The sequence below is a fragment of the Oncorhynchus keta genome, chromosome 20 (genome assembly GCF_023373465.1).
Source record: "Oncorhynchus keta strain PuntledgeMale-10-30-2019 chromosome 20, Oket_V2, whole genome shotgun sequence".
Classification (NCBI taxonomy): Eukaryota; Metazoa; Chordata; class Actinopteri; order Salmoniformes; family Salmonidae; genus Oncorhynchus; species Oncorhynchus keta.
In genome coordinates this window covers 42,604,998-42,632,210 of record NC_068440.1, presented here as the reverse complement: position 1 = coordinate 42,632,210, position 27,213 = coordinate 42,604,998, and the positions used below count along the sequence as shown (strand labels likewise).

The window sequence follows — 27,213 nt, the reverse complement described above, 5'->3', positions numbered from 1 at the left end:
TGGGGCTGGGAAGTGGCAGAGACTACCATAGGCATGTCATTTGGTTTAATTTTATTGGCTGGGGAGTGGCAGAGACTACCATAGGCATGTCATTTGGTTTAATTTTATTGGCTGGGGAGTGGCAGAGACTACCATAGGCATGTCATTTGGTTTAATTTTATTGGCTGGGGAGTGGCAGATATTACCATAGGCATGTCATTTGGTTTAATTTGATTGGCTGGGAAGTGGCAGAGACTACCATAGGCATGTCATTTGGTTTAATTTTATTGGCTGGGAGTGGCAGAGACTACCATAGGCATGTCATTTGGTTTAATTTTATTGGCTGGGGAGTGGCAGAGACTACCATAGGCATGTCATTTGGTTTAATTTTATTGGCTGGGAAGTGGCAGAGACTACCATAGGCATGTCATTTGGTTTAATTTTATTGGCTGGGGAGTGGCAGAGACTACCATAGGCATGTCATTTGGTTTAATTTTATTGGCTGGGGCTGGGAAGTGGCAGAGACTACCATAGGCATGTCATTTGGTTTAATTTTATTGGCTGGGGCTGGGGAGTGGCAGAGACTACCATAGGCATGTCATTTGGTTTAATTTTATTGGCTGGGGAGTGGCAGAGACTACCATAGGCATGTCATTTGGTTTAATTTTATTGGCTGGGGCTGGGAAGTGGCAGAGACTACCATAGGCATGTAATTTGGTTTAATTTTATTGGCTGGGGAGTGGCAGAGACTACCATAGGCATGTCATTTGGTTTAATTTGATTGGCTGGGGAGTGGCAGAGACTACCATAGGCATGTCATTTGGTTTAATTTTATTGGCTGGGGAGTGGCAGAGACTACCTTAGGCATGTCATTTGGTTTAATTTCATTGGCTGGGGAGTGGCAGATATTACCATAGGTATGTCATTTGGTTTAATTTTATTGGCTGGGAAGTGGCAGAGACTACCATAGGCATGTCATTTGGTTTAATTTTATTGGCTGGGGAGTGGCAGAGACTACCATAGGCATGTCATTTGGTTTAATTTTATTGGCTGGGGCTGGGAAGTGGCAGAGACTACCATAGGCATGTCATTTGGTTTAATTTTATTGGCTGGGGCTGGGAAGTGGCAGAGACTACCATAGGCATGTCATTTGGTTTAATTTTATTGGCTGGGGAGTGGCAGAGACTACCATAGGCATGTCATTTGGTTTAATTTTATTGGCTGGGGCTGGGAAGTGGCAGAGACTACCATAGGCATGTCATTTGGTTTAATTTTATTGGCTGGGGAGTGGCAGAGACTACCATAGGCATTTTATTTCTATGGAAACTGTAAATGAGCTTGTTAAGACCTGCCTGATGGCTCTATAGTGCATTGCCTGTTAAACAAGGGCTTTGTCCCAAATAGTAGTGCACTATGTGGGGAATAGGGTGCCTGGGACGCTGTTCTTCCTGAGAGTAACAGAAACTAGTTGTTTGTTAATTAACATCTTATCTCTGGACGGGGACTAGAGGTCTCACCAACCGACCACACTACTGTTAAATATATATCATCTTGGCTCCACCTCGGTGATCTCAGCATCTGCCTGATTGTTCCTTCAACGCCTCTAAATATTATTCACATAACATGAGAATAAGTAATGGTTCAGTACTCTAGTAGCTCATCTATACTGTGGTAGACAGTTCAGTGATGTACTATTATACTGTGAGGCAGTTGTTCTATCAGGGGCTAGCTAGTCGTCCATCCACAGCTGTATCAATACACTAACCCAGTGGTTCCTGAGACTAGGGGTTAGGGGACGAGAACCCATGCCGAGTTAGGGGTTACCCCATTTAGGGTGCCTCTTCATCACCACTTCACTTTATTATTATTATATTATATTATTATTATATTATTAAAAAAGGGACCTACATAACATTACAGGGTAGTAAAGAGAGAGAGGAATTCAAATCATAAAACAAGCAGGTGGAATGAATAAAACCTTGTTTAGTTCTGTTGTCAATCTGGAGACAGTGTGTCATCAGTAGAACAACAAATCCAAACAGTCTATTCCACAACTCAGGTAGGTAGTATATACTAACACACTGACCATCTGTCTAGAACCATTACAGGTAGGTAGTATATACTAACACAATGACCATCTGTCTAGAACCATTACAGGTAGGTAGTATATACTAACACACTGACCATCTGTCTAGAACCATTACAGGTAGGTAGTATATACTAACACAATGACCATCTGTCTAGAACCATTACAGGTAGGTAGTATATACTAACACACTGACCATCTGTCTAGAACCATTACAGGTAGGTAGTATATACTAGCACAATGACCATCTGTCTAGAACCATTACAGGTAGGTAGTATATACTAGCACAATGACCATCTGTCTAGAACCATTACAGGTAGGTAGTATATACTAACACACTGACCATCTGTCTAGAACCATTACAGGTAGGTAGTATATACTAACACACTGACCATCTGTCTAGAACCATTACAGGTAGGTAGTATATACTAACACAATGACCATCTGCCTAGAACCATTACAGGTAGGTAGTATATACTAGCACAATGACCATCTGTCTAGAACCATTACAGGTAGGTAGTATATACTAACACACTGACCATCTGTCTAGAACCATTACAGGTAGGTAGTATATACTAACACAATGACCATCTGTCTAGAACCATTACAGGTAGGTAGTATATACTAACACAATGACCATCTGTCTAGAACCATTACAGGTAGGTAGTATATACTAACACACTGACCATCTGTCTAGAACCATTACAGGTAGGTAGTATATACTAACACACTGACCATCTGTCTAGAACCATTACAGGTAGGTAGTATATACTAACACACTGACCATCTGTCTAGAACCATTACAGGTAGGTAGTATATACTAACACACTGACCATCTGTCTGGAACCATTACAGGTAGGTAGTATATACTAACACAATGACCATCTGTCTAGAACCATTACAGGTAGGTAGTATATACTAACACACTGACCATCTGTCTAGAACCATTACAGGTAGGTAGTATATACTAACACACTGACCATCTGTCTAGAACCATTACAGGTAGGTAGTATATACTAACACACTGACCATCTGTCTAGAACCATTACAGGTAGGTAGTATATACTAACACAATGACCATCTGTCTAGAACCATTACAGGTAGGTAGTATATACTAACACACTGACCATCTGTCTAGAACCATTACAGGTAGGTAGTATATACTAACACACTGACCATCTGTCTAGAACCATTACAGGTAGGTAGTATATACTAACACACTGACCATCTGTCTAGAACCATTACAGGTAGGTAGTATATACTAGCACACTGACCATCTGTCTGGAACCATTACAGGTAGGTAGTATATACTAACACACTGACCATCTGTCTAGAACCATTACAGGTAGGTAGTATATACTAACACACTGACCATCTGTCTAGAACCATTACAGGTAGGTAGTATATACTAACACACTGACCATCTGTCTAGAACCATTACAGGTAGGTAGTATATACTAACACAATGACCATCTGTCTAGAACCATTACAGGTAGGTAGTATATACTAACACACTGACCATCTGTCTAGAACCATTACAGGTAGGTAGTATATACTAACACAATGACCATCTGTCTAGAACCATTACAGGTAGGTAGTATATACTAACACACTGACCATCTGTCTAGAACCATTACAGGTAGGTAGTATATACTAACACAATGACCATCTGTCTAGAACCATTACAGGTAGGTAGTATATACTAACACACTGACCATCTGTCTAGAACCATTACAGGTAGGTAGTATATACTAACACACTGACCATCTGTCTAGAACCATTACAGGTAGGTAGTATATACTAACACAATGACCATCTGTCTAGAACCATTACAGGTAGGTAGTATATACTAACACACTGACCATCTGTCTAGAACCATTACAGGTAGGTAGTATATACTAACACAATGACCATCTGTCTAGAACCATTACAGGTAGGTAGTATATACTAACACACTGACCATCTGTCTGGAACCATTACAGGTAGGTAGTATATACTAACACAATGACCATCTGTCTAGAACCATTACAGGTAGGTAGTATATACTAACACACTGACCATCTGTCTAGAACCATTACAGGTAGGTAGTATATACTAACACACTGACCATCTGTCTAGAACCATGACCATCTGTAGGTAGTATATACTAACACAATGACCATCTGTCTAGAACCATTACAGGTAGGTAGTATATACTAACACACTGACCATCTGTCTAGAACCATTACAGGTAGGTAGTATATACTAACACACTGACCATCTGTCTGGAACCATTACAGGTAGGTAGTATATACTAACACACTGACCATCTGTCTGGAACCATTACAGGTAGGTAGTATATACTAACACACTGACCATCTGTCTAGAACCATTACAGGTAGGTAGTATATACTAACACAATGACCATCTGTCTAGAACCATTACAGGTAGGTAGTATATACTAACACACTGACCATCTGTCTGGAACCATTACAGGTAGGTAGTATATACTAACACACTGACCATCTGTCTGGAACCATTACAGGTAGGTAGTATATACTAACACACTGACCATCTGTCTAGAACCATTACAGGTAGGTAGTATATACTAACACACTGACCATCTGTCTAGAACCATTACAGGTAGGTAGTATATACTAACACAATGACCATCTGTCTAGAACCATTACAGGTAGGTAGTATATACTAACACACTGACCATCTGTCTAGAACCATTACAGGTAGGTAGTATATACTAACAATGACCACTGAACCATCTGACCATCTGTCTAGAACCATTACAGGTAGGTAGTATATATAACACATCTGACCATCTGTCTAACACAACCATCTACAGGTAGGTAGTATATACTAACACACTGACCATCTGTCTAGAACCATTACAGGTAGGTAGTATATACTAACACAACCATCACTGAACCATCTGTCTAGAACCATTACAGGTAGGTAGTATATACTAACACACTGACCATCTGTCTAGAACCATTACAGGTAGGTAGTATATACTAACACACTGACCATCTGTCTAGAACCATTACAGGTAGGTAGTATATACTATGACCATCTGTCTAGAACCATTACAGGTAGGTAGTATAACTAACACACTGACCATCTGTCTAGAACCATTACAGGTAGGTAGTATATACTAACACACTGACCATCTGTCTAGAACCATTACAGGTAGGTAGTATATACTAACACAATGACCATCTGTCTAGAACCATTACAGGTAGGTAGTATATACTAACACACTGACCATCTGTCTAGAACCATTACAGGTAGGTAGTATATACTAACACACTGACCATCTGTCTAGAACCATTACAGGTAGGTAGTATATACTAACACACTGACCATCTGTCTAGAACCATTACAGGTAGGTAGTATATACTAACACACTGACCATCTGTCTAGAACCATTACAGGTAGGTAGTATATACTAACACACTGACCATCTGTCTAGAACCATTACAGGTAGGTAGTATATACTAACACACTGACCATCTGTCTAGAACCAGGTAGGTAGTATATTAACACACTGACCATCTGTCTAGGTAGGTATATACTAACACAATGACCATCTGTCTAGAACCATTACAGGTAGGTAGTATATACTAACACACTGACCATCTGTCTAGAACCATTACAGGTAGGTAGGTAGTATATACTAACACAATGACCATCTGTCTAGAACCATTACAGGTAGGTAGTATATACTAACACACTGACCATCTGTCTAGAACCATTACAGGTAGGTAGTATATACTAACACACTGACCATCTGTCTAGAACCATTACAGGTAGGTAGTATATACTAACACAATGACCATCTGTCTAGAACCATTACAGGTAGGTAGTATATACTAACACACTGACCATCTGTCTAGAACCATTACAGGTAGGTAGTATATACTAACACACTGACCATCTGTCTAGAACCATTACAGGTAGGTAGTATATACTAACACACTGACCATCTGTCTAGAACCATTACAGGTAGGTAGTATATACTAACACACTGACCATCTGTCTAGAACCATTACAGGTAGGTAGTATATACTAACACACTGACCATCTGTCTAGAACCATTACAGGTAGGTAGTATATACTAACACAATGACCATCTGTCTAGAACCATTACAGGTAGGTAGTATATACTAACACACTGACCATCTGTCTAGAACCATTACAGGTAGGTAGTATATACTAACACACTGACCATCTGTCTAGAACCATTACAGGTAGGTAGTATATACTAACACAATGACCATCTGTCTAGAACCATTACAGGTAGGTAGTATATACTAACACACTGACCATCTGTCTAGAACCATTACAGGTAGGTAGTATATACTAACACACTGACCATCTGTCTAGAACCATTACAGGTAGGTAGTATATACTAACACAATGACCATCTGTCTAGAACCATTACAGGTAGGTAGTATATACTAACACACTGACCATCTGTCTAGAACCATTACAGGTAGGTAGTATATACTAACACACTGACCATCTGTCTAGAACTATTACAGGTAGGTAGTATATACAATGACCATCTGTCTAGAACCATTACAGGTAGGTAGTATATACTAACACACTGACCATCTGTCTAGAACCATTACAGGTAGGTAGTATATGACCATCTGTCTAGAACACACTACTAACACACTGACCATCTGTCTAGAACAGGTAGGTAGTATACACACTGACCATTACAGGTAGGTAGTATATACTAACACACTGACCATCTGTCTAGAACCATTACAGGTAGGTAGTATATACTAACACAATGACCATCTGTCTAGAACCATTACAGGTAGGTAGTATATACTAACACAATGACCATCTGTCTAGAACCATTACAGGTAGGTAGTATATACTAACACACTGACCATCTGTCTAGAACCATTACAGGTAGGTAGTATATACTAACACAATGACCATCTGTCTAGAACCATTACAGGTAGGTAGTATATACTAACACACTGACCATCTGTCTAGAACCATTACAGGTAGGTAGTATATACTAACACACTGACCATCTGTCTAGAACCATTACAGGTAGGTAGTATATACTAGCACACTGACCATCTGTCTAGAACCATTACAGGTGGGTAGTATATACTAACACAATGACCATCTGTCTAGAACCAGGGTCCAGAGTACTGTGACAGCCAGGGTCCAGAGTACTGTGACAGCCAGGGTCCACAGAGTACTGTGACAGCCAGGGTCCACAGAGTACTGTGACAGCCAGGGTCCACAGAGTACTGTGACAGCCAGGGTCCACAGAGTACTGTGACAGCCAGGGTCTACAGAGTACTGTGACAGCCAGGGTCCACAGAGTACTGTGACAGCCAGGGTCCACAGAGTACTGTGACAACCAGGGTCCAGAGCACTGTGACAGCCAGGGTCCAGAGTACTGTGACAGCCAGGGTCCAGAGCACTGTGAGTCATGCTAAATACTCCACACAGTAACATGAACTCTGATGTAGTGCACTAGCAGGGTCCATGGTCAAATGTAGTGCACTATCTAGGGAACAGGGTCCCCCAAGGAGCGGACGAGAGAGCGAGAGGTCTAACCCTAAAACTAAATCTGGTTGATGGTCCTCTCAGAGCATCTGTAGTCTAAACCTGGTTGATGGTCCTCTCAGAGGGTCTGTAATCATCTGTGTTAGGTGAAGACAAGTAGAAGGACTGGGTCTTCCTCTTCAGACAGGCTCGCTTGGTGGCCAGGGTTAGAGAGCGCTTGCTGCTGGAGATTATCTCAGAGATGAACTTCTTACAGTTGATGCAGACCTCCATGGTACACCAGTCGTCGGTCAGCTCTTTGGGAAGATCCAGCTCCGGCTCGTCACAAGACCCCTCACTGCTGTTGTGTTCGGATAACCTGGGGGTGGAGAGTACTGTTAGCCAGCCTGCCTGTTGTGTATAGATAACCTGGGGGTGGAGAGTACTGTTAGCCAGCCTGCCTGTTGTGTATAGATAACCTGGGGATGGAGAGTACTGTTAGCCAGCCTGCCTGTTGTGTATAGATAACCTGGGGGTGGAGAGTACTGTTAGCCAGCCTGCCTGTTGTGTATAGATAACCTGGGGGTAGAGAGTACTGTTAGCCAGCCTGCCTGTTGTGTATAGATAACCTGGGGGTGGAGAGTACTGTTAGCCAGCCTGCCTGTTGTGTATAGATAACCTGGGGGTAGAGAGTACTGTTAGCCAGCCTGCCTGTTGTGTATAGATAACCTGGGGGTGGAGAGTACTGTTAGCCAGCCTGCCTGTTGTGTATAGATAACCTGGGGGTGGAGAGTACTGTTAGCCAGCCTGCCTGTTGTGTATAGATAACCTGGGGGTGGAGAGTACTGTTAGCCAGCCTGCCTGTTGTGTATAGATAACCTGGGGGTAGAGAGTACTGTTAGCCAGCCTGCCTGTTGTGTATAGATAACCTGGGGGTAGAGAGTACTGTTAGCCAGCCTGCCTGTTGTGTATAGATAACCTGGGGATGGAGAGTACTGTTAGCCAGCCTGCCTGTTGTGTTCAGATAACCTGGGGATGGAGAGTACTGTTAGCCAGCCTGCCTGTTGTGTATAGATAACCTGGGGGTGGAGAGTACTGTTAGCCAGCCTGCCTGCCTGTTGTGTTCGGATAACCTGGGGGTGGAGAGTACTGTTAGCCAGCCTGCCTGTTGTGTATAGATAACCTGGGGTTGGAGAGTACTGTTAGCCAGCCTGCCTGTTGTGTATAGATAACCTGGGGGTAGAGAGTACTGTTAGCCAGCCTGCCTGTTGTGTATAGATAACCTGGGGGTGGAGAGTACTGTTAGCCAGCCAGCCTGTTGTGTATAGATAACCTGGGGATGGAGAGTACTGTTAGCCAGCCTGCCTGCCTGTTGTGTTCGGATAACCTGGGGTGGAGAGTACTGTTAGCCAGCCTGCCTGTTGTGTATAGATAACCTGGGGGTGGAGAGTACTGTTAGCCAGCCTGCCTGTTGTGTATAGATAACCTGGGGATGGAGAGTACTGTTAGCCAGCCTGCCTGTTGTGTATAGATAACCTGGGGGTGGAGAGTACTGTTAGCCAGCCTGCCTGTTGTGTATAGATAACCTGGGGGTGGAGAGTACTGTTAGCCAGCCTGCCTGTTGTGTATAGATAACCTGGGGGTGGAGAGTACTGTTAGCCAGCCTGCCTGTTGTGTATAGATAACCTGGGGGTGGAGAGTACTGTTAGCCAGCCTGCCTGTTGTGTATAGATAACCTGGAGGTGGAGAGTACTGTTAGCCAGCCTGCCTGTTGTGTATAGATAACCTGGAGGTGGAGAGTACTGTTAGCCAGCCTGCCTGTTGTGTATAGATAACCTGGAGGTGGAGAGTACTGTTAGCCAGCCTGCCTGTTGTGTATAGATAACCTGGAGGTGGAGAGTACTGTTAGCCAGCCTGCCTGTTGTGTATAGATAACCTGGGGGTAGAGAGTACTGTTAGCCAGCCTGCCTGTTGTGTATAGATAACCTGGGGGTGGAGAGTACTGTTAGCCAGCCTGCCTGTTGTGTTCAGATAACCTGGGGATGGAGAGTACTGTTAGCCAGCCTGCCTGTTGTGTATAGATAACCTGGGGATGGAGAGTACTGTTAGCCAGCCTGCCTGCCTGTTGTGTTCGGATAACCTGGGGGTGGAGAGTACTGTTAGCCAGCCTGCCTGTTGTGTATAGATAACCTGGGGATGGAGAGTACTGTTAGCCAGCCTGCCTGTTGTGTATAGATAACCTGGGGGTGGAGAGTACTGTTAGCCAGCCTGCCTGTTGTGTATAGATAACCTGGGGGTGGAGAGTACTGTTAGCCAGCCTGCCTGTTGTGTATAGATAACCTGGGGATGGAGAGTACTGTTAGCCAGCCTGCCTGCCTGTTGTGTATAGATAACCTGGGGGTGGAGAGTACTGTTAGCCAGCCTGCCTGTTGTGTATAGATAACCTGGGGATGGAGAGTACTGTTAGCCAGCCTGCCTGTTGTGTATAGATAACCTGGGGGTGGAGAGTACTGTTAGCCAGCCTGCCTGTTGTGTATAGATAACCTGGGGATGGAGAGTACTGTTAGCCAGCCTGCCTGTTGTGTATAGATAACCTGGGGGTGGAGAGTACTGTTAGCCAGCCTGCCTGTTGTGTATAGATAACCTGGGGTGGAGAGTACTGTTAGCCAGCCTGCCTGTTGTGTATAGATAACCTGGGGGTAGAGAGTACTGTTAGCCAGCCTGCCTGTTGTGTATAGATAACCTGGGGGTGGAGAGTACTGTTAGCCAGCCTGCCTGTTGTGTTCGGATAACCTGGGGATGGAGAGTACTGTTAGCCAGCCTGCCTGTTGTGTTCGGATAACCTGGGGATGGAGAGTACTGTTAGCCAGCCTGCCTGTTGTGTTCGGATAACCTGGGGGTGGAGAGTACTGTTAGCCAGCCTGCCTGTTGTGTTCAGATAACCTGGGGATGGAGAGTACTGTTAGCCAGCCTGCCTGTTGTGTTCAGATAACCTGGGGATGGAGAGTACTGTTAGCCAGCCTGCCTGTTGTGTATAGATAACCTGGGGGTAGAGAGTACTGTTAGCCAGCCTGCCTGTTGTGTATAGATAACCTGGGGGTAGAGAGTACTGTTAGCCAGCCTGCCTGTTGTGTATAGATAACCTGGGGGTAGAGAGTACTGTTAGCCAGCCTGCCTGTTGTGTATAGATAACCTGGAGGTGGAGAGTACTGTTAGCCAGCCTGCCTGTTGTGTATAGATAACCTGGGGGTAGAGAGTACTGTTAGCCAGCCTGCCTGTTGTGTATAGATAACCTGGGGGTGGAGAGTACTGTTAGCCAGCCTGCCTGTTGTGTATAGATAACCTGGGGATGGAGAGTACTGTTAGCCAGCCTGCCTGTTGTGTATAGATAACCTGGGGGTGGAGAGTACTGTTAGCCAGCCTGCCTGTTGTGTATAGATAACCTGGGGGTGGAGAGTACTGTTAGCCAGCCTGCCTGTTGTGTATAGATAACCTGGAGGTGGAGAGTACTGTTAGCCAGCCAGCCTGTTGTGTATAGATAACCTGGAGGTGGAGAGTACTGTTAGCCAGCCAGCCTGTTGTGTATAGATAACCTGGGGGTAGAGAGTACTGTTAGCCAGCCTGCCTGTTGTGTATAGATAACCTGGGGGTAGAGAGTACTGTTAGCCAGCCTGCCTGTTGTGTATAGATAACCTGGGGATGGAGAGTACTGTTAGCCAGCCTGCCTGTTGTGTATAGATAACCTGGGGTGGAGAGTACTGTTAGCCAGCCTGCCTGTTGTGTATAGATAACCTGGAGGTGGAGAGTACTGTTAGCCAGCCTGCCTGTTGTGTATAGATAACCTGGGGGTGGAGAGTACTGTTAGCCAGCCTGCCTGTTGTGTATAGATAACCTGGGGGTGGAGAGTACTGTTAGCCAGCCTGCCTGTTGTGTATAGATAACCTGGGGTGGAGAGTACTGTTAGCCAGCCTGCCTGTTGTGTATAGATAACCTGGGGGTGGAGAGTACTGTTAGCCAGCCTGCCTGTTGTGTATAGATAACCTGGGGGTGGAGAGTACTGTTAGCCTGCCTGCCTGTTGTGTATAGATAACCTGGGGGTGGAGAGTACTGTTAGCCAGCCTGCCTGTTGTGTATAGATAACCTGGGGATGGAGAGTACTGTTAGCCAGCCTGCCTGTTGTGTATAGATAACCTGGGGATGGAGAGTACTGTTAGCCAGCCTGCCTGTTGTGTATAGATAACCTGGGGTGGAGAGTACTGTTAGCCAGCCTGCCTGTTGTGTTAGATAACCTGGAGGTGGAGAGTACTGTTAGCCAGCCTGCCTGTTGTGTATAGATAACCTGGGGGTGGAGAGTACTGTTAGCCAGCCTGCCTGTTGTGTATAGATAACCTGGGGGTGGAGAGTACTGTTAGCCAGCCAGCCTGTTGTGTATAGATAACCTGGGGATGGAGAGTACTGTTAGCCAGCCTGCCTGTTGTGTATAGATAACCTGGGGATGGAGAGTACTGTTAGCCAGCCAGCCTGTTGTGTATAGATAACCTGGGGGTGGAGAGTACTGTTAGCCAGCCTGCCTGTTGTGTATAGATAACCTGGGGTGGAGAGTACTGTTAGCCAGCCTGCCTGTTGTGTTCAGATAACCTGGAGGTAGAGAGTACTGTTAGCCAGCCTGCCTGTTGTGTATAGATAACCTGGGGTGGAGAGTACTGTTAGCCAGCCTGCCTGTTGTGTTAGATAACCTGGAGGTAGAGAGTACTGTTAGCCAGCCTGCCTGCCTGTTGTGTATAGATAACCTGGGGATGGAGAGTACTGTTAGCCAGCCTGCCTGTTGTGTATAGATAACCTGGGGGTGGAGAGTACTGTTAGCCAGCCTGCCTGTTGTGTGGGAGGTGTTGTATTTGCAACAGCAAATAACCTGACTGGGGTCTTTGACATTCTAGTTGAGCCAGCCTGCCTGTTTTAATAAGATAACCTGGGGTGGAGAGTACTGTTAGCCAGCCTGCCTGTTGTGTGGGAGGTGTTGCTAACATTTGCAACAGCAAATTTCAATTTACACCCCAAAAGTGACTGCGTTTGTGTCGACATTCTAGTCATGAGAAAAAAGCAGAAACTCGCACACTACTCTTTAATAAGCTTTACGTATTGGCCTCAAGGCCTTCCTCAGAGCTTTACGTATTGGCCTCAAGCCCTTCCTCAGATCTTTACGTATTGGCATCAAGCCCTTCCTCAGAGCTTTACGTATTGGCCTCAAGCCCTTCCTCAGAGCTTTACGTATCGGCCTCAAGCCCTTCCTCAGAGCTTTACGTATTGGCCTCAAGCCCTTCCTCAGAGCTTTACGTATCGGCCTCAAGCCCTTCCTCAGAGAGCCTCAAGCCCTTCCTCAGAGCTTTACGTATCGGCCTCAAGCCCTTCCTCAGAGCTTTACGTATCGGCCTCAAGCCCTTCCTCAGAGCTTTACGTATCGGCCTCAAGCCCTTCCTCAGAGATCGGCCTCAAGCCCTTCCTCAGAGCTTTACGTATCGGCCTCAAGCCCTTCCTCAGAGCTTTACGTATCGGCCTCAAGCCCTTCCTCAGAGCTTTACGTATCGGCCTCAAGCCCTTCCTCAGAGCTTTACGCATCGGCCTCAAGCCCTTCCTCAGAGCTTTACGTATCGGCCTCACGGCCTTCCTCAGAGCTTTACGTATCAGCCTCACTGCCTTCCTCAGAGCTTTACGTATCAGCCTCACTGCCTTCCTCAGAGCTTTACGTATCAGCCTCACTGCCTTCCTCAGAGCTTTACGTATCAGCCTCACTGCCTTCCTCAGAGCTTTACGTATCAGCCTCACTGCCTTCCTCAGAGCTTTACGTATCAGCCTCACTGCCTTCCTCAGAGCTTTACGTATCGGCCTCATGGCCTTCCTCAGAGCTTTACGTATCGGCCTCAAGCCCTTCCTCAAGGCCTTCCTCAGAGCTTTACGGCCTTCCTCAGATCGGCCTCAAGGCCTTCCTCAGAGCTTTACGTATCGCCTCAAGGGCCTCAAGGCCTTCCTCAGAGCTTTACGTATTGGCCTCAAGCCCTTCCTCAGATCTTTACGTATTGGCATCAAGCCCTTCCTCAGAGCTTTACGTATTGGCCTCAAGCCCTTCCTCAGAGCTTTACGTATCGGCCTCAAGGCCTTCCTCAGAGCTTTACGTATTGGCCTCAAGCCCTTCCTCAGAGCTTTACGTATTGGCCTCAAGGCCTTCCTCAGAGCTTTACGTATCGGCCTCAAGCCCTTCCTCAGAGCTTTACGTATTGGCCTCAAGGCCTTCCTCAGAGCTTTACGTATCGGCCTCAAGCCCTTCCTCAGAGCTTTACGTATTGGCCTCAAGGCCTTCCTCAGAGCTTTACGTATTGGCCTCAAGGCCTTACTCAGAGCTTTACGTATCGGCCTCAAGGCCTTACTCAGAGCTTTACGTATTGGCCTCAAGCCCTTCCTCAGAGCTTTACGCATCGGCCTCAAGGCCTTCCTCAGAGCTTTACGTATCGGCCTCAAGGCCTTCCTCAGAGCTTTACGTATTGGCCTCAAGCCCTTCCTCAGAGCTTTACGTATCGGCCTCAAGCCCTTCCTCAGAGCTTTACGTATTGGCCTCAAGCCCTTCCTCAGAGCTTTACGTATCGGCCTCAAGGCCTTCCTCAGAGCTTTACGTATCGGCCTCAAGGCCTTCCTCAGAGCTTTACGTATTGGCCTCAAGCCCTTCCTCAGAGCTTTACGTATCGGCCTCAAGCCCTTCCTCAGAGCTTTACGTATTGGCCTCAAGCCCTTCCTCAGAGCTTTACGTATCGGCCTCAAGCCCTTCCTCAGAGCTTTACGTATCGGCCTCAAGCCCTTCCTCAGAGCTTTACGTATCGGCCTCAAGCCCTTCCTCAGAGCTTTACGTATTGGCCTCAAGCCCTTCCTCAGAGCTTTACGTATTGGCCTCAAGCCCTTCCTCAGAGCTTTACGTATCGGCCTCAAGCCCTTCCTCAGAGCTTTACGTATTGGCCTCAAGCCCTTCCTCAGAGCTTTACGTATCGGCCTCAAGCCCTTCCTCAGAGCTTTACGCATCGGCCTCAAGGCCTTCCTCAGAGCTTTACGTATTGGCCTCAAGCCCTTCCTCAGAGCTTTACGTATCGGCCTCAAGCCCTTCCTCAGAGCTTTACGTATCGGCCTCAAGCCCTTGCTCAGAGCTTTACGTATCGGCATCAAGCCCTTCCTCAGAGCTTTACGTATCAGCCTCAAGCCCTTCCTCAGAGCTTTACGTATTGGCCTCAAGGCCTTCCTCAGAGCTTTACGTATTGGCCTCGTATTGGTTAACGTTTAGAAAACCTGTTTTTCCCCCACAAAATGTAAATCCCAGGGCAGTTATCACAAAACTATCAAACAGGTCCCCATCATCGTCAAAAAGGAAACATTTTCATCAAACAAATACCTAACGTAACAGTGCTGTAACGTTAGGAGGAGATATGCCAGCCGCGAGTTGCCCAATGATGCGAGCCTACCAGACGAGCTACATGCCTTTTAATTTTGCTTCGAGGCAAGCAACACTGATACATGCATGAGAGCACCAGCTGTTCCAAACATAGCCAATGTGAGCAAGACCTTTAAACAGGTCAACATTCACAAGGCTGCAGGGCCAGACGGATTACCAGGACGTGTACTCAGAGCATGCGCTGACCAACTTGCAAGTGCCTTCACTGACATTTTCAACCTCTCCCTGACCCAGTCTAATACCTACACGTTTCAAGCAGACCACCACAGTCTCTGTGCCCAAGAAAGAGAAGGTAACCTGCCTGAATGACTACCGCCCCATAGCACTCAGGTCAGTAGCCATGAAGTGCTTTGAAAGGCTGGTCATGACTCACATCAACACCATAATCCCGGAAACCCTAGACCCACTCCAATTCGCATACCGCCCCAACAGAGTCACAGTTGATGCAATCTCAATCGCACTCCACACTGCCCTTTCCCACCTGGACAAAAGGAACACCTATGTGAGTATGCTGTTCATTAACTATAGCTCAGCATTCAACACCATAGTACCCTCAAAGCTCATCACTAAGCTAAGGACCCTGGGACTAAACGCCTCCCTTTGCAACTGGATCCTGGATTTCCTGACAGACCACCCACAGGTGGTAAGGGTAGGTAACAAAACATCTGCCACGCTGATCCTCAACACGGGGGCCCCTCAGGGGTGCATGCTTAGTCCCCTCCTGTACTCCCTGTTCACCCACGACTGAATGGCAAAGCACAACTCCAACACCATCATTAAGTTTGCTGACGACACAACAGTGGTAGGCCTGATCCTCGACAACGATGAGACAGCCTATATGTTAGGAGGTCAGAGAACTGGCAGTGTGGTGCCAGGACAACAACCTCTCCCTCAATGTGAGCAAGACAAAGGAGCTGATCGTGGACTACAGGAAAAAGGAGGACCGAACAGGCCCCCATTAACATCGACGGTTCTGTAGTGGAGGTGTTCGAGAGTTTTGAGTTCCTTGGTGTCCACATCACCAACAGAACTATCGTGGTCCAAACATACCAAGACAGTCGTGAAGAGGGTACGACAACTCCTTTTCCCCCCTCAGGAGACTGAAAAGATCTGGCATAGATCCCCAAAAAGTTATACAGCTGCACCATCGAGAGCATCCTGACCGGAGGCATCACCGCCTGGTAAGGCAACTGCTCGGCATCCAACCATAAGGCGCTACAGAGGGTAGTGTGTACGGCCCAGTAGTTCACTGGGATCAAGCTTCATGCCATCCAGGACCTGCACTACTGTTCAAAACACTGCACGTGGCGTTAACAATAGATTGTTGGACGACTACGAACACGCTGTCATAGATCACTGCAACGAGTCATCACATTGATGAGTAGTGAGACATGAAGTCCCATGTCCTGAGAACATGGAGGAGAGGAACACAGCAGAGAACCTAAAACGGCATTAATACCATCGTTGCTGAGTGGGTGGGGGACAGCAGTAAGGTGTGAGCTGTCTGGTAGGTATCCAGGACTGCAGTAGATTGAACTGCTCGGTCTGGTAGGTAGCGTAGCCAGGACTCCAGTAGATTGAACTGCTCGGTCTGGTAGGTAGCCAGGACTGCAGTAGATTGAACTGCTCGGTCTGGTAGGTAGCCAGGACTGCAGTAGATTGAACTGCTCGGTCTGGTAGGTAGCGTAGCCAGGACTGCAGTAGATTGAACTGCTCGGTCTGGTAGGTAGCCAGGACTGCAGTAGATTGAACTGCTCGGTCTGGTAGGTAGCGTAGCCAGGACTGCAGTAGATTGAACTGCTCGGTCTGGTAGGTAGCGTAGCCAGGACTGCAGTAGATTGAACTGCTCGGTCTGGTAGGTAGCGTAGCCAGGACTGCAGTAGATTGAACTGCTCGGTCTGGTAGGTAGCCAGGACTGCAGTAGATTGAACTGCTCGGTCTGGTAGGTAGCCAGGACTCCAGTATATGGAACTGCTCGGTCTGTTAGGTAGCGTATCCAGGACTCCAGTAGATTGACTGCTCGGTCTGGTAGGTAGCGTAGCCAGGACTGCAGTAGATTGAACTGCTCGGTCTGGTAGGTAGCCAGGACTGCAATAGATTGAACTGCTCGGTCTGTTAGATAGCGTAGCCAGGACTGCAGTAGATTGAACTGCTAGGTCTGGTAGGTAGCCAGGACTGCAGTAGATTGAACTGCTAGGTCTGTTAGGTAGCCAGGACTGCAGTAGATTGAACTGCTAGGTCTGGTAGGTAGCGTAGCCAGGACTGCAGTAGATTGAACTGCTCGGTCTGTTAGATAGCGTAGCCAGGACTGCAGTAGATTGAACTGCTAGGTCTGTTAGGTAGCCAGGACTCCAGTAGATTGAACTGCTAGGTCTGGTAGGTAGCCAGGACTGCAGTAGATTGAACTGCTCGGTCTGGTAGGTAGCGTAGCCAGGACTGCAGTAGATTGAACTGCTCGGTCTGGTAGGTAGCGTAGCCAGGACTGCAGTAGATTGAACTGCTCGGTCTGGTAGGTAGCCAGGACTGCAGTAGATTGAACTGCTCGGTCTGATAGGTAGCCAGGACTGCGGTAGATTGAACTGCACTGCCCCCTAGCGGTCAAACGGCAGACCATATCTGAATTGTGAATTCATGTCATTTAATATAGTTTTTTATTATCGTTTAAACTCTAAAAAGAATAGCAGTTTAAATGTTATTTGTCACATCCCTAAACCCAAGACCGGTAATGATGTTATTGTGTACCTGGAGACAGTCCGGCGCAGACTGTGGCTGGACGAGTGCTTCTCTGGGGTGTCCAAGGCTGATGTCCCTCCAGCCTCCTCCCTGGGTAGAGTGGCAGTAGGACCCAGAGAGGAGACGGGCAGGTTGGCATACGGCTTAGAGGGAAGTCTCATCTGGAACAACAGGACAGCGTTAAGAGGGTCAGATATATAGGCATAATCTGAACATCTGTCAACAATTAAAGGGCTAGTGTGGTCAATGAATGGACGAGGACTACTTTGGCTCACCTTTTTACAGCACTGCGAGCACACAGGCCTGGCAAGAGAGCGAAATATTCAGTCACAACAAATTGCATGAATTCTGATATATGCAGCGCCTTCGGGAAATATTCGGACCCCCTTGAATTCTACCACATTTTATGTTACAGCATTATTCTAAAATTGATTAAAATCTCAAATCTACACACAATACCCCATAATGACAAATCGAAAACAGGTTTATAGAAAGTGTTGTAAATTTACATAAGTATTTAAACGTGGGTATTTAGACCTTTTGCTTTGAGATTCGAAATCGAGCTCAGGTGCATCCTGTTTCTATTGATCATCCTTGAGATGTTTCTACAACTTGATTGGAGTCCAACTGTGGTAAACAAAATTGATTGGACATCATTTGGAAAGGCACATCTGTCTATATAAGGTGCCACAGTAGACAGTACATGTCAAAGCAAAGACCAAGCCATGAGGTCAAAGGAATTGTCCGTAGAGCTCCGGGACAGAATTGTGTCGAGGTACAGATCTGGGGAAGGGTACCAAAATATTTCTGCAGCATTGAAGGTCCACAAGAACACAGTCTCGGGGGAGAAGGGGCCTTGGTCAGGGAGGTGACCAGGAATCGGGTGGTCACTCTGACAGAGCTCCAGGGTTCCTCTGTGGAGATGGGAGAACCTTCCTGAAGGACAACCATCTCTGCAAAACTCCACCAAATCAGGCCTTTATGGTAGAGTGGCCTAAAGACTTTCAGACCATGAGAAACAAGATTCTCTGGTCTGATGAAACCAAGATTGAAGTCTTTGGCCTGAATGCCAAGCGTCACATCTGAAGGAAATCTGGCACCATCCCTACTGTGAAGCATGGTGGTCGCAGCATCATGCTGTGGGGATTTTCTTCAGCGGCAGGGACTTGGAGACTAGTCAGGATTGAGGTAAAGATGAATGGAGCAAAGCACAGAGATCCTACACAATACCGGAGTGCTCCTCCAGAGCACCTCGCCCCCAGTCAACCACCCTAAGCACACAGCCAAAACAGCACAGGAGTGGCTTCAGAACAAGTCTCTGAATGTCCTTGAGTGGCCCAGCTAGAGCCTGGACTTGAACCCGATGGAGCATCTCTGGAGAGACCTGAAAATAGCTGTGCAGCGACGCTCCCCATCCAACCTGACAGAGCTTAAGATGATCTGCAGAGAATGATGGGAGAAACTCTCCAAATACAGGTGTGCCAAGCTTGTAGTGTCATACCCAAGAAGACTTGAGGCTGTAATCACTGACAAAGGTTCTTCAACAATGTACTGAGTAAAGGGTCTGAATACTTAAAAATGTCTAATAAGGTTGCAACGAAAACAAAATGTAGAGAAAGTCAAGGGGTCTGAATATTTTCCAAATGTACTGTATATTTTTTTCATTTATAATTTATTTTCCATTTAGAAGGACAATAACAACAACAGTAACTACAAACATCCAAACATGACAACAAACAATAGATGGGTGGAGGGGGAGGGTAGGTATCCTGGGTCCTACCAGGAAACACGACACCCAGTGAGCCCTGCCAAAGCAGGCCAGGCATCCTGTGTGACCTGGCAGGAGTCAAGCCTGGGGGGGGGTAGGTATCCTGGGTCCTACCAGGAAACACGACACCCAGTGAGCCCTGCCAAAGCAGGCCAGGCATCCTGTGTGACCTGGCAGGAGTCAAGCCTGGGAGGGGAGGGTAGGTATCCTGGGTAGGTATCCTGGGTACAGCTCAAACAAATACAGACCATTAATATATTAGCTCTTTGATTTACATATGATCTTATAATGTCCACCCCCTCTGATTAACATTAAAGAGATTCTCCGGTACTTTGAGTCAGTAGATCCGAATGTAGTGCTCAAGAGTCAAAAATGTCGTATTACATTAAATATGGGCACCACGTTATTGCGCTCTCTCGCTCTGCTGTGCGTGTCTTGCTTGCTGTCGCTCAAATGGCGAGGGGATGAAGCTCATTGGCTTGAACTGCTAGGGACTTGCAATCATGGGGGAAAATGGTGCCACACAGCTTCCAGAAACACAGTCGCTTGCAGACTAGAGATTTTGTGGCTAATTGAGGTAAAACAGTAATTCTGCTCATAGATTATACATGTATGAACTACACCTTGAGACATCTAGCCCAAAGCCAGAGGTTTTAAAAATACTTAGTCACCAAAGTGACAGCCATAATAGAGAACTATATTCTAATATAACACAGCCATAATAGAGAACTATATTCTGATATAACACAGCCATAATAGATAACTATATTCCAATATAACACAGCCATAATAGAGAACTATATTCTAATATAACACAGCCATAATAGAGAACTATATTCTAATATAACACAGCCATAATAGAGAACTATATTCTAATATAACACAGCCATAATAGAGAACTATATTCTAATATAACACAGCCATAATAGAGAACTATATTCTAATATAACACAGCCATAATAGAGAACTATATTCTAATATAACACAGCCATAATAGAGAACTATATTCTAATATAACACAGCCATAATAGAGAACTATATTCTAATATAACACAGCCATAATAGAGAACTATATTCTAATATAACACAGCCATAATAGAGAACTATATTCTAATATAACACAGCCATAATAGAGAACTATATTCTAATATAACACAGCCATAATAGAGAACTATATTCTAATATAACACAGCCATAATAGAGAACTATATTCTAATATAACACAGCCATAATAGAGAACTATATTCTAATATAACACAGCAATAATAGAGAACTATATTCTAATATAACACAGCCATAACAGAGAACTATATTCTAATATAACAGCCATAATAGAGAACTATATTCAAATATAAACACAGCTATAATATAAATGTACCTTTTGCAGAACTGGCAGGTGTAGGACCAGGTGAAAAAGGAGAACCTTTTAGTCTGACAGGAGAAACACAGCTACAGGAGAGAGGAGGAGAACGGTTATTTCAGAGATCAAGTAAATATCAAGTCAAAGACATTAAGCGCTGCAAGAATGTTACAAGACGGATCCAGTCAGACTACTTTGGTATTTGTTTGAGGCGTGTGATGTTTATTGTGACAGCAACAAGGAGCATTGCAGGCACAGGAGGACACAACGTTGTGCAAGGTTCAGAAAGTATTGTAGAACACAGGCTACTCTGATATGTGGAATAAGGAACCATGTAAGCTGTATTCATGCCATTTATATCTGCAATGATTTCCTTTCCTACTGAACACCACCCTGCCGGTACAGCGTCTCCAGACAGGCCCCGGTACCTACCCTGCCGGTACAGCGTCTCCAGACAGGTCCCGGTACCTACCCTGCCGGTACAGCGTCTCCAGACAGGCCCCGGTACCTACCCTGCCGGTACAGCGTCTCCAGACAGGCCCCGGTACCTACCCTGCCGGTACGGCGTCTCCAGACAGGTCCCGGAACCTACCCTGCCGGTACGGCGTCTCCAGACAGGCCCCGGTACCTACCCTGCCGGTACGGCATTTCCAGACAGGCCCCAGTTCCTGCCCCGCTAGTACAGTATCTAAACAGGCCCAGCCCCGCCAGTACAGTATCTAGACAGGCCCAGGTTTAGCCCTGTTAGTACAATATCTAGACATGCCCAGGTTTAGCCCTGTTAGTACAATATCTAGACAGGCCCAAGGTCTAGCCCCGCTGGTACAGTATCTAGACAGGCCCGAGGCCTGCTAGTACAGTATCTAGACAGGTCCAGGTTTAGCCCTACTAGTACAATATCTAGACAGGCCCAGGTTTAGCCCTACTAGTACAGTATCTAGACAGGCCCAGGTTTAGCCCTACTAGTACAGTATCTAGACAGGCCCAGGTTTAGCCCTGCTAGTACAGTATCTAGACAGGCCCAGGTTTAGCCCCGCTAGTACAGTGTCTAGACAGGCCCAGGTTTATCCCTGCTAGTACAGTGTCTAGACAGGCCCTAGGCCTGCAAGTACAGTATCTAGACAGGCCCAGGTTTAGCCCCGCTAGTACAGTATCTAGACAGACCCAGGTTTAGCCCCGCTAGTACAGTGTCTAGACAGGCCCAGGATTAGCCCCGCTAGTACAGTATCTAGACAGGCCCAGGTTTAGCCCCGCTAGTACAGTATCTAGACAGGCCCAGGTTTAGCCCCGCTAGTACAGTATCTAGACAGGCCCAGGTTTAGCCCCGCTAGTACAGTATCTAGACAGACCCAGGTTTAGCCCCGCTAGTACAGTATCTAGACAGGCCCAGCCCCACTAGTACAGTATCTAGACAGGCCCAGCCCCACTAGTACAGTATCTAGACAGGCCCAGCCCCGCTAGTACAGTGTCTAGACAGGCCCAGCCCCGCTAGTACAGTATCTAGACAGGCCCAGCCCCACTAGTACAGTATCTAGACAGGCCCAGCCCCACTAGTACAGTATCTAGACAGGCCCAGCCCCACTAGTACAGTATCTAGACAGGCCCAGCCCCACTAGTACAGTATCTAGACAGGCTCAGCCCCACTAGTACAGTATCTAGACAGGCCCAGCTCTCACCTTTCCTTTCCTCAGTTCGTTGTAAACGTCTTTGTACTGTTGGAACTTCTCCAGCTCAGCTTTGACCAGAACCTGTCTGATGTGCATCACCTCTTCTACTGTTAGAGCCAGACACTCTACAGGGTAGCAGAAGTCCTCCTGAAATAACACACACACACACACAGTTAGCTGATTAGCTTTAACAAAGTAGCCTGGGTACATGCATGTACATTTGAGTAATTTAGCGGATGCATTTATCCAGAGCAACATGCAATTTGTGCATTCATCATAAAAGAGCAAGCTGGGACAGCCAGATAGGTGCAGTGAAATATTTTGTTTTACAGGGTCAGCCACAGTAGTACAACATCCCGAGCAATAAGTGCCTTGCTCAAGGACAGACAGATTTGTCACCTTGTCGGGTAATGGAACCAGTGACCTTTCGGTTACTGACCCAACGCTCTAATCGCTAGGCCACCCTGTCTGTTTGTGCCATCGTGCCAAACAGGTGTGGTCCCAGGCTATTATCAAAGCTCTATGACAATGGAAAGGCTCAACCTGCCATAGAGGAGCTGTACCTATATTCTGACAGCATGAACATGAGGCGATCACATTAAAGTGAAAACGATCCCTTTAACAGAGTCTAAAAGCGCGCCACCTCACCCGTTACCACGCCACCTCACCCGTTACCACGCCACCTCACCCGTTACCACGCCACCTCACCCGTTACCGCGCCACCTCACCCGTTACCGCGCCACCTCGCCCGTTACGCGCCACCTCGCCCGTTACGTTGCGCGCCACCTCGCCCGTTACGTTACGCCCGCGCCACCTCGCCCGTTACGTTACCTCGTTACCGCGCCACCTCGCCCGTTTCGTTACCGCGCCACCTCGCCCCGTTACCTCGCCCGTTTCGTTACCGCGCCACCTCGCCCGTTACGTTACCGCGCCACCTCGCCCGTTACGTTACCGCGCCACCTCGCCCGTTTCGTTACCGCGCCACCTCGCCCGTTTCGTTACCGCGCCACCTCGCCCGTTACGTTACCGCGCCACCTCGCCCGTTACGTTACCGCGCCACCTCGCCCGTTACGTTACCGCGCCACCTCGCCCGTTTCGTTACCGCGCCACCTCGCCCTCTTCGTTACCGCGCCACCTCGCCGTTTCCGCGCCACCTCGCCCGTTCGTTACCGCGCCACCTCGCCCGTTACGTTACCGCGCCACCTCGCCCGTTACGTTACCGCCACCTGCGCCCGTTACGTTACCGCGCCACCCGCCCGTTACGTTACCACGCCACCTCGCCCGTTTCGTTACCGCGCCACCTCGCCCGTTTCGTTACCGCGCCACCTCGCCCGTTTCGTTACCGCGCCACCTCGCCCGTTACGTTACAGCGCCACCGCCACCGCCCGTTCGTTACAGCGCCACCTCGCCCGTTCGTTACGCGCCACCTCGCCCGTTACGTTACCGCGCCACCTCGCCCGTTCACGTTACCGCGCCACCTCGCCCGTTACGTTACCGCGCCACCTCGCCCGTTTCGTTACCGCGCCACCTCGCCCGTTTCGTTACCGCGCCACCTCGCCCGTTTCGTTACCGCGCCACCTCGCCCGTTACGTTACCGCGCCACCTCACCCGTTACCGCGCCACCTCACCCGTTACCGTGCCACCTCGCCCGTTACCACGCCACCTCGCCCGTTATGTTACCGCGCCACCTCGCCCGTTACCACGCGCCACCTCACCCGTTACCCGCCACCTCGCCCGTTACCCGCGCCACCTCGCCCGTTACCGCGCCACCTCGCCCGTTCCGTTACCGCGCCACCTCGCCCGTTTCGTTACCGCGCCACCTCGCCCGTCGCCCGTTACCACGCCACCTCACCCGTTACCACGCCACCTCGCCCGTTTCGTTACCGCGCCACCTCGCCCGTTTCGTTACCGCGCCACCTCGCCCGTTCGTTACCGCGCCACCTCGCCCGTTACGTTGCCGCGCACCTCGCCACCTACCCGCGCCCGTTACGTACCGCGCCACCCGCCCGTTACGCTCGCCCGCCACCTCGCCCGTTACGCGTTACCGCGCCACCTCGCCCGTTACGTTACCGCGCCACCTCGCCCGTTACGTTACCGCGCCACCTCGCCCGTTACGTTACCGCGCCACCTCGCCCGTTTCGTTGCCGCGCCACCTCGCCCGTTACCCGGCCGCGCCACCTCGCCCGTTACGTTACCGCGCCACCTCGCCCGTTACGTTATTACGCCACCTCGCCCGTTACGTTATTACGCCACCTCGCCCGTTACGTTACCACACCACCTCACCCGTTACTACGCCACCTCACCCGTTACGTTACTACGCCACCTCACCCGTTACGTTACCACACCACCTCACCCGTTACGTTATTACGCCACCTCACCCGTTACGTTATTACGCCACCTCACCCGTTACGTTATTACGCCACCTCACCCGTTACGTTATTACGCCACCTCACCCGTTACGTTACCACGCCACCTCACCCGTTACGTTATTACGCCACCTCACCCGTTACGTTATTACGCCACCTCACCCGTTACGTTATTACGCCACCTCACCCGTTACGTTATTACGCCACCTCACCCGTTACGTTACTACGCCACCTCACCCGTTACCACGCCCACCTCACCCGTTACCACGCCACTCGCCCGTTATGTTACCGCGCCACCTCGCCCGTTACGTTACCGCGCCACCTCGCCCGTTACCGCGCCACCTCGCCCGTTACGCGCCACCTCGCCCGTTACCGCGTTACCGCGCCACCTCGCCCGTCACCCCGTTACCGCGCCACCTCGCCCGTTACGTTACCGCGCCACCTCGCCCGTTACGTTACCGCGCCACCTCGCCCGTTCGTTACCGCGCCACCTCGCCCGTACCGCGATTACCTGGCGCCACCTCGCCCGTTTCGTTACCGGCGCCACCTCGCCGTTCGTTACCGCGCCACCTCGCCCGTTTCGTTACCGCGCCACCTCGCCCGTTTCGTTACCGCGCCACCTCGCCCGTTGCGTTACCGCGCCACCTCGCCCGTTCGTTACCGCGCCACCTCGCCCGTTTCGTTACCGCGCCACCTCGCCCGTTACGTTACGCGCCACCTCGCCCGTTACGTTACCGCGCCACCTCGCCCGTTGCGTTGCGCGCCACCTCGCCCGTTACGTTACCGCGCCACCTCGCCCGTTACGTTACCGCGCCACCTCGCCCGTTTCGTTACCGCGCCACCTCGCCCGTTTCGTTGCGCCACCTCGCCCGTTACGTTGCCCGCGCCCCCCTCGCCGTTTACGTTACCGCGCCACCTCGCCCGTTACGTTACCGCGCCACCTCGCCCGTTACGTTGCGCCACCTCGCCCGTTCGTTACCGCGCCACCTCGCCCGTTTCGTTACCGCGCCACCTCGCCCGTTTCGTTACCGCGCCACCTCGCCCGTTCGATTACCGCGCCACCTCGCCCGTTCGTTACAGCGCCACCTCGCCCGTTTCGTTACAGCGCCACCTCGCCCGTTTCGTTACCGCGCCACCTCGCCCGTTTACGTTACCGCCACCTCGCCCGCGTTACGTTACCGCGCCACCTCGCCCGTTACGTTCGCCGCGCGCACCTCGCCCGTTACGTTACCGCGCCACCTCGCCCGTTTCGTTACCGCGCCACCTCCGCCCGTCGCGTTACCGCGCCACCTCGCCCGTTACGTTACCACGCCACCTCACCCGTTACCGCGCCCACCTCACCCGTTACCGTGCCACCTCGCCCCGTTACCACGCCACCTCGCCCGTTATGTTACCGCGCCACCTCGCCCGTTACCACGCCACCTCACCCGTTACCACGCCACCTCACCCGTTACCACGCCACCTCGCCCGTTTCGTTACCGCGCCACCTCGCCCGTTTCGTTACCGCGCCCACCTCGCCCGTTTCGTTACCGCGCCACCTCGCCCGTTTCGTTACCGCGCCACCTCGCCCGTTACCACGCCACCTCACTCGTTACCGCGCCACCTCGCCCGTTCGTTACCGCGCCACCTCGCCCGTTTCGTTACCGCGCCCACCTCGCCCGTTTCGTTACCGCGCCACCTCGCCCTTTCGCCACCTCGCGCCACCTCGCCCGCTCGTTACGCGCCACCTCGCCCCGTTGCGTTACCGCGCCACCTCGCCCGTTACGTTACCGCGCCACCTCGCCCGTTACGTTACCGCACCACCCGCCCCCACCGTTACGCGCCACCTCGCCCGTTACGTTACCACGCGCCACCTCGCCCGTTACGTTACCGCGCCACCTCGCCCGTTACGCCACCTCACCCGTTACCGCGCCACCTCGCCCGTTATTACGTTCACCCGCCAGCCTCGCCCGTTTCGTTACGCGCCACCTCGCCCGTTCACGTTATTACGCGCCACCTCACCCCGTTATTACGTTCACCGCGCCACCTCACCCGTTACGTTACCGCGCCACCTCGCCCGTTCGTTACGCCACCTCGCCCGTTATTACGCCACCTCACCCGTTCGTTATTACGCCACCTCGTTACGTTACCACCTCACCCGCTATTACGTTACCGCGCCACCTCACCCGTTACGTTACCGCCCACCTCGCCCGTTACGTTACCGCGCCACCTCGCCCGTTACGTTACCCGCGCCACCTCGCCCGTTACGTTATTA

At 49.4% G+C, this 27,213-nt stretch overlaps 1 protein-coding gene and 2 long non-coding RNA genes across 3 annotated transcripts in view; 1 reads left to right on the top strand and 2 right to left on the bottom strand.

Moving 5' to 3' along the window:
• Positions 1–295: 295 nt before the first annotated feature.
• Positions 296–6,586, top strand: LOC127910033 (uncharacterized). The gene is made up of 5 exons (XR_008073706.1): positions 296–896; positions 1,062–2,483; positions 2,533–4,149; positions 4,251–4,593; positions 5,723–6,586. It is a non-coding gene; the product is annotated as an uncharacterized LOC127910033 (long non-coding RNA).
• Positions 6,587–6,842: 256 nt separating this feature from the next.
• The window catches only part of LOC118399014 (protein spire homolog 1-like), a 166,615-nt gene continuing 146,244 nt past the window's right edge, over positions 6,843–27,213 (bottom strand). Inside the window, exons 14-18 of the mRNA XM_052473169.1 lie at positions 22,603–22,740; positions 20,945–21,015; positions 18,074–18,101; positions 17,808–17,959; positions 6,843–7,955 (exon numbers count right to left, since the gene is read on the bottom strand). Coding sequence (XP_052329129.1) covers positions 7,694–7,955; positions 17,808–17,959; positions 18,074–18,101; positions 20,945–21,015; positions 22,603–22,740 — 651 coding nt within the window. The 3' untranslated portion in view covers positions 6,843–7,693. The remainder of the gene's footprint in view (positions 7,956–17,807; positions 17,960–18,073; positions 18,102–20,944; positions 21,016–22,602; positions 22,741–27,213) is intronic.
• Positions 23,502–25,432, bottom strand: LOC127910034 (uncharacterized). Its single transcript, XR_008073707.1, has 4 exons — positions 25,377–25,432; positions 24,672–24,721; positions 24,072–24,196; positions 23,502–23,678 (listed from the first exon to the last, which is right to left on the bottom strand). It is a non-coding gene; the product is annotated as an uncharacterized LOC127910034 (long non-coding RNA).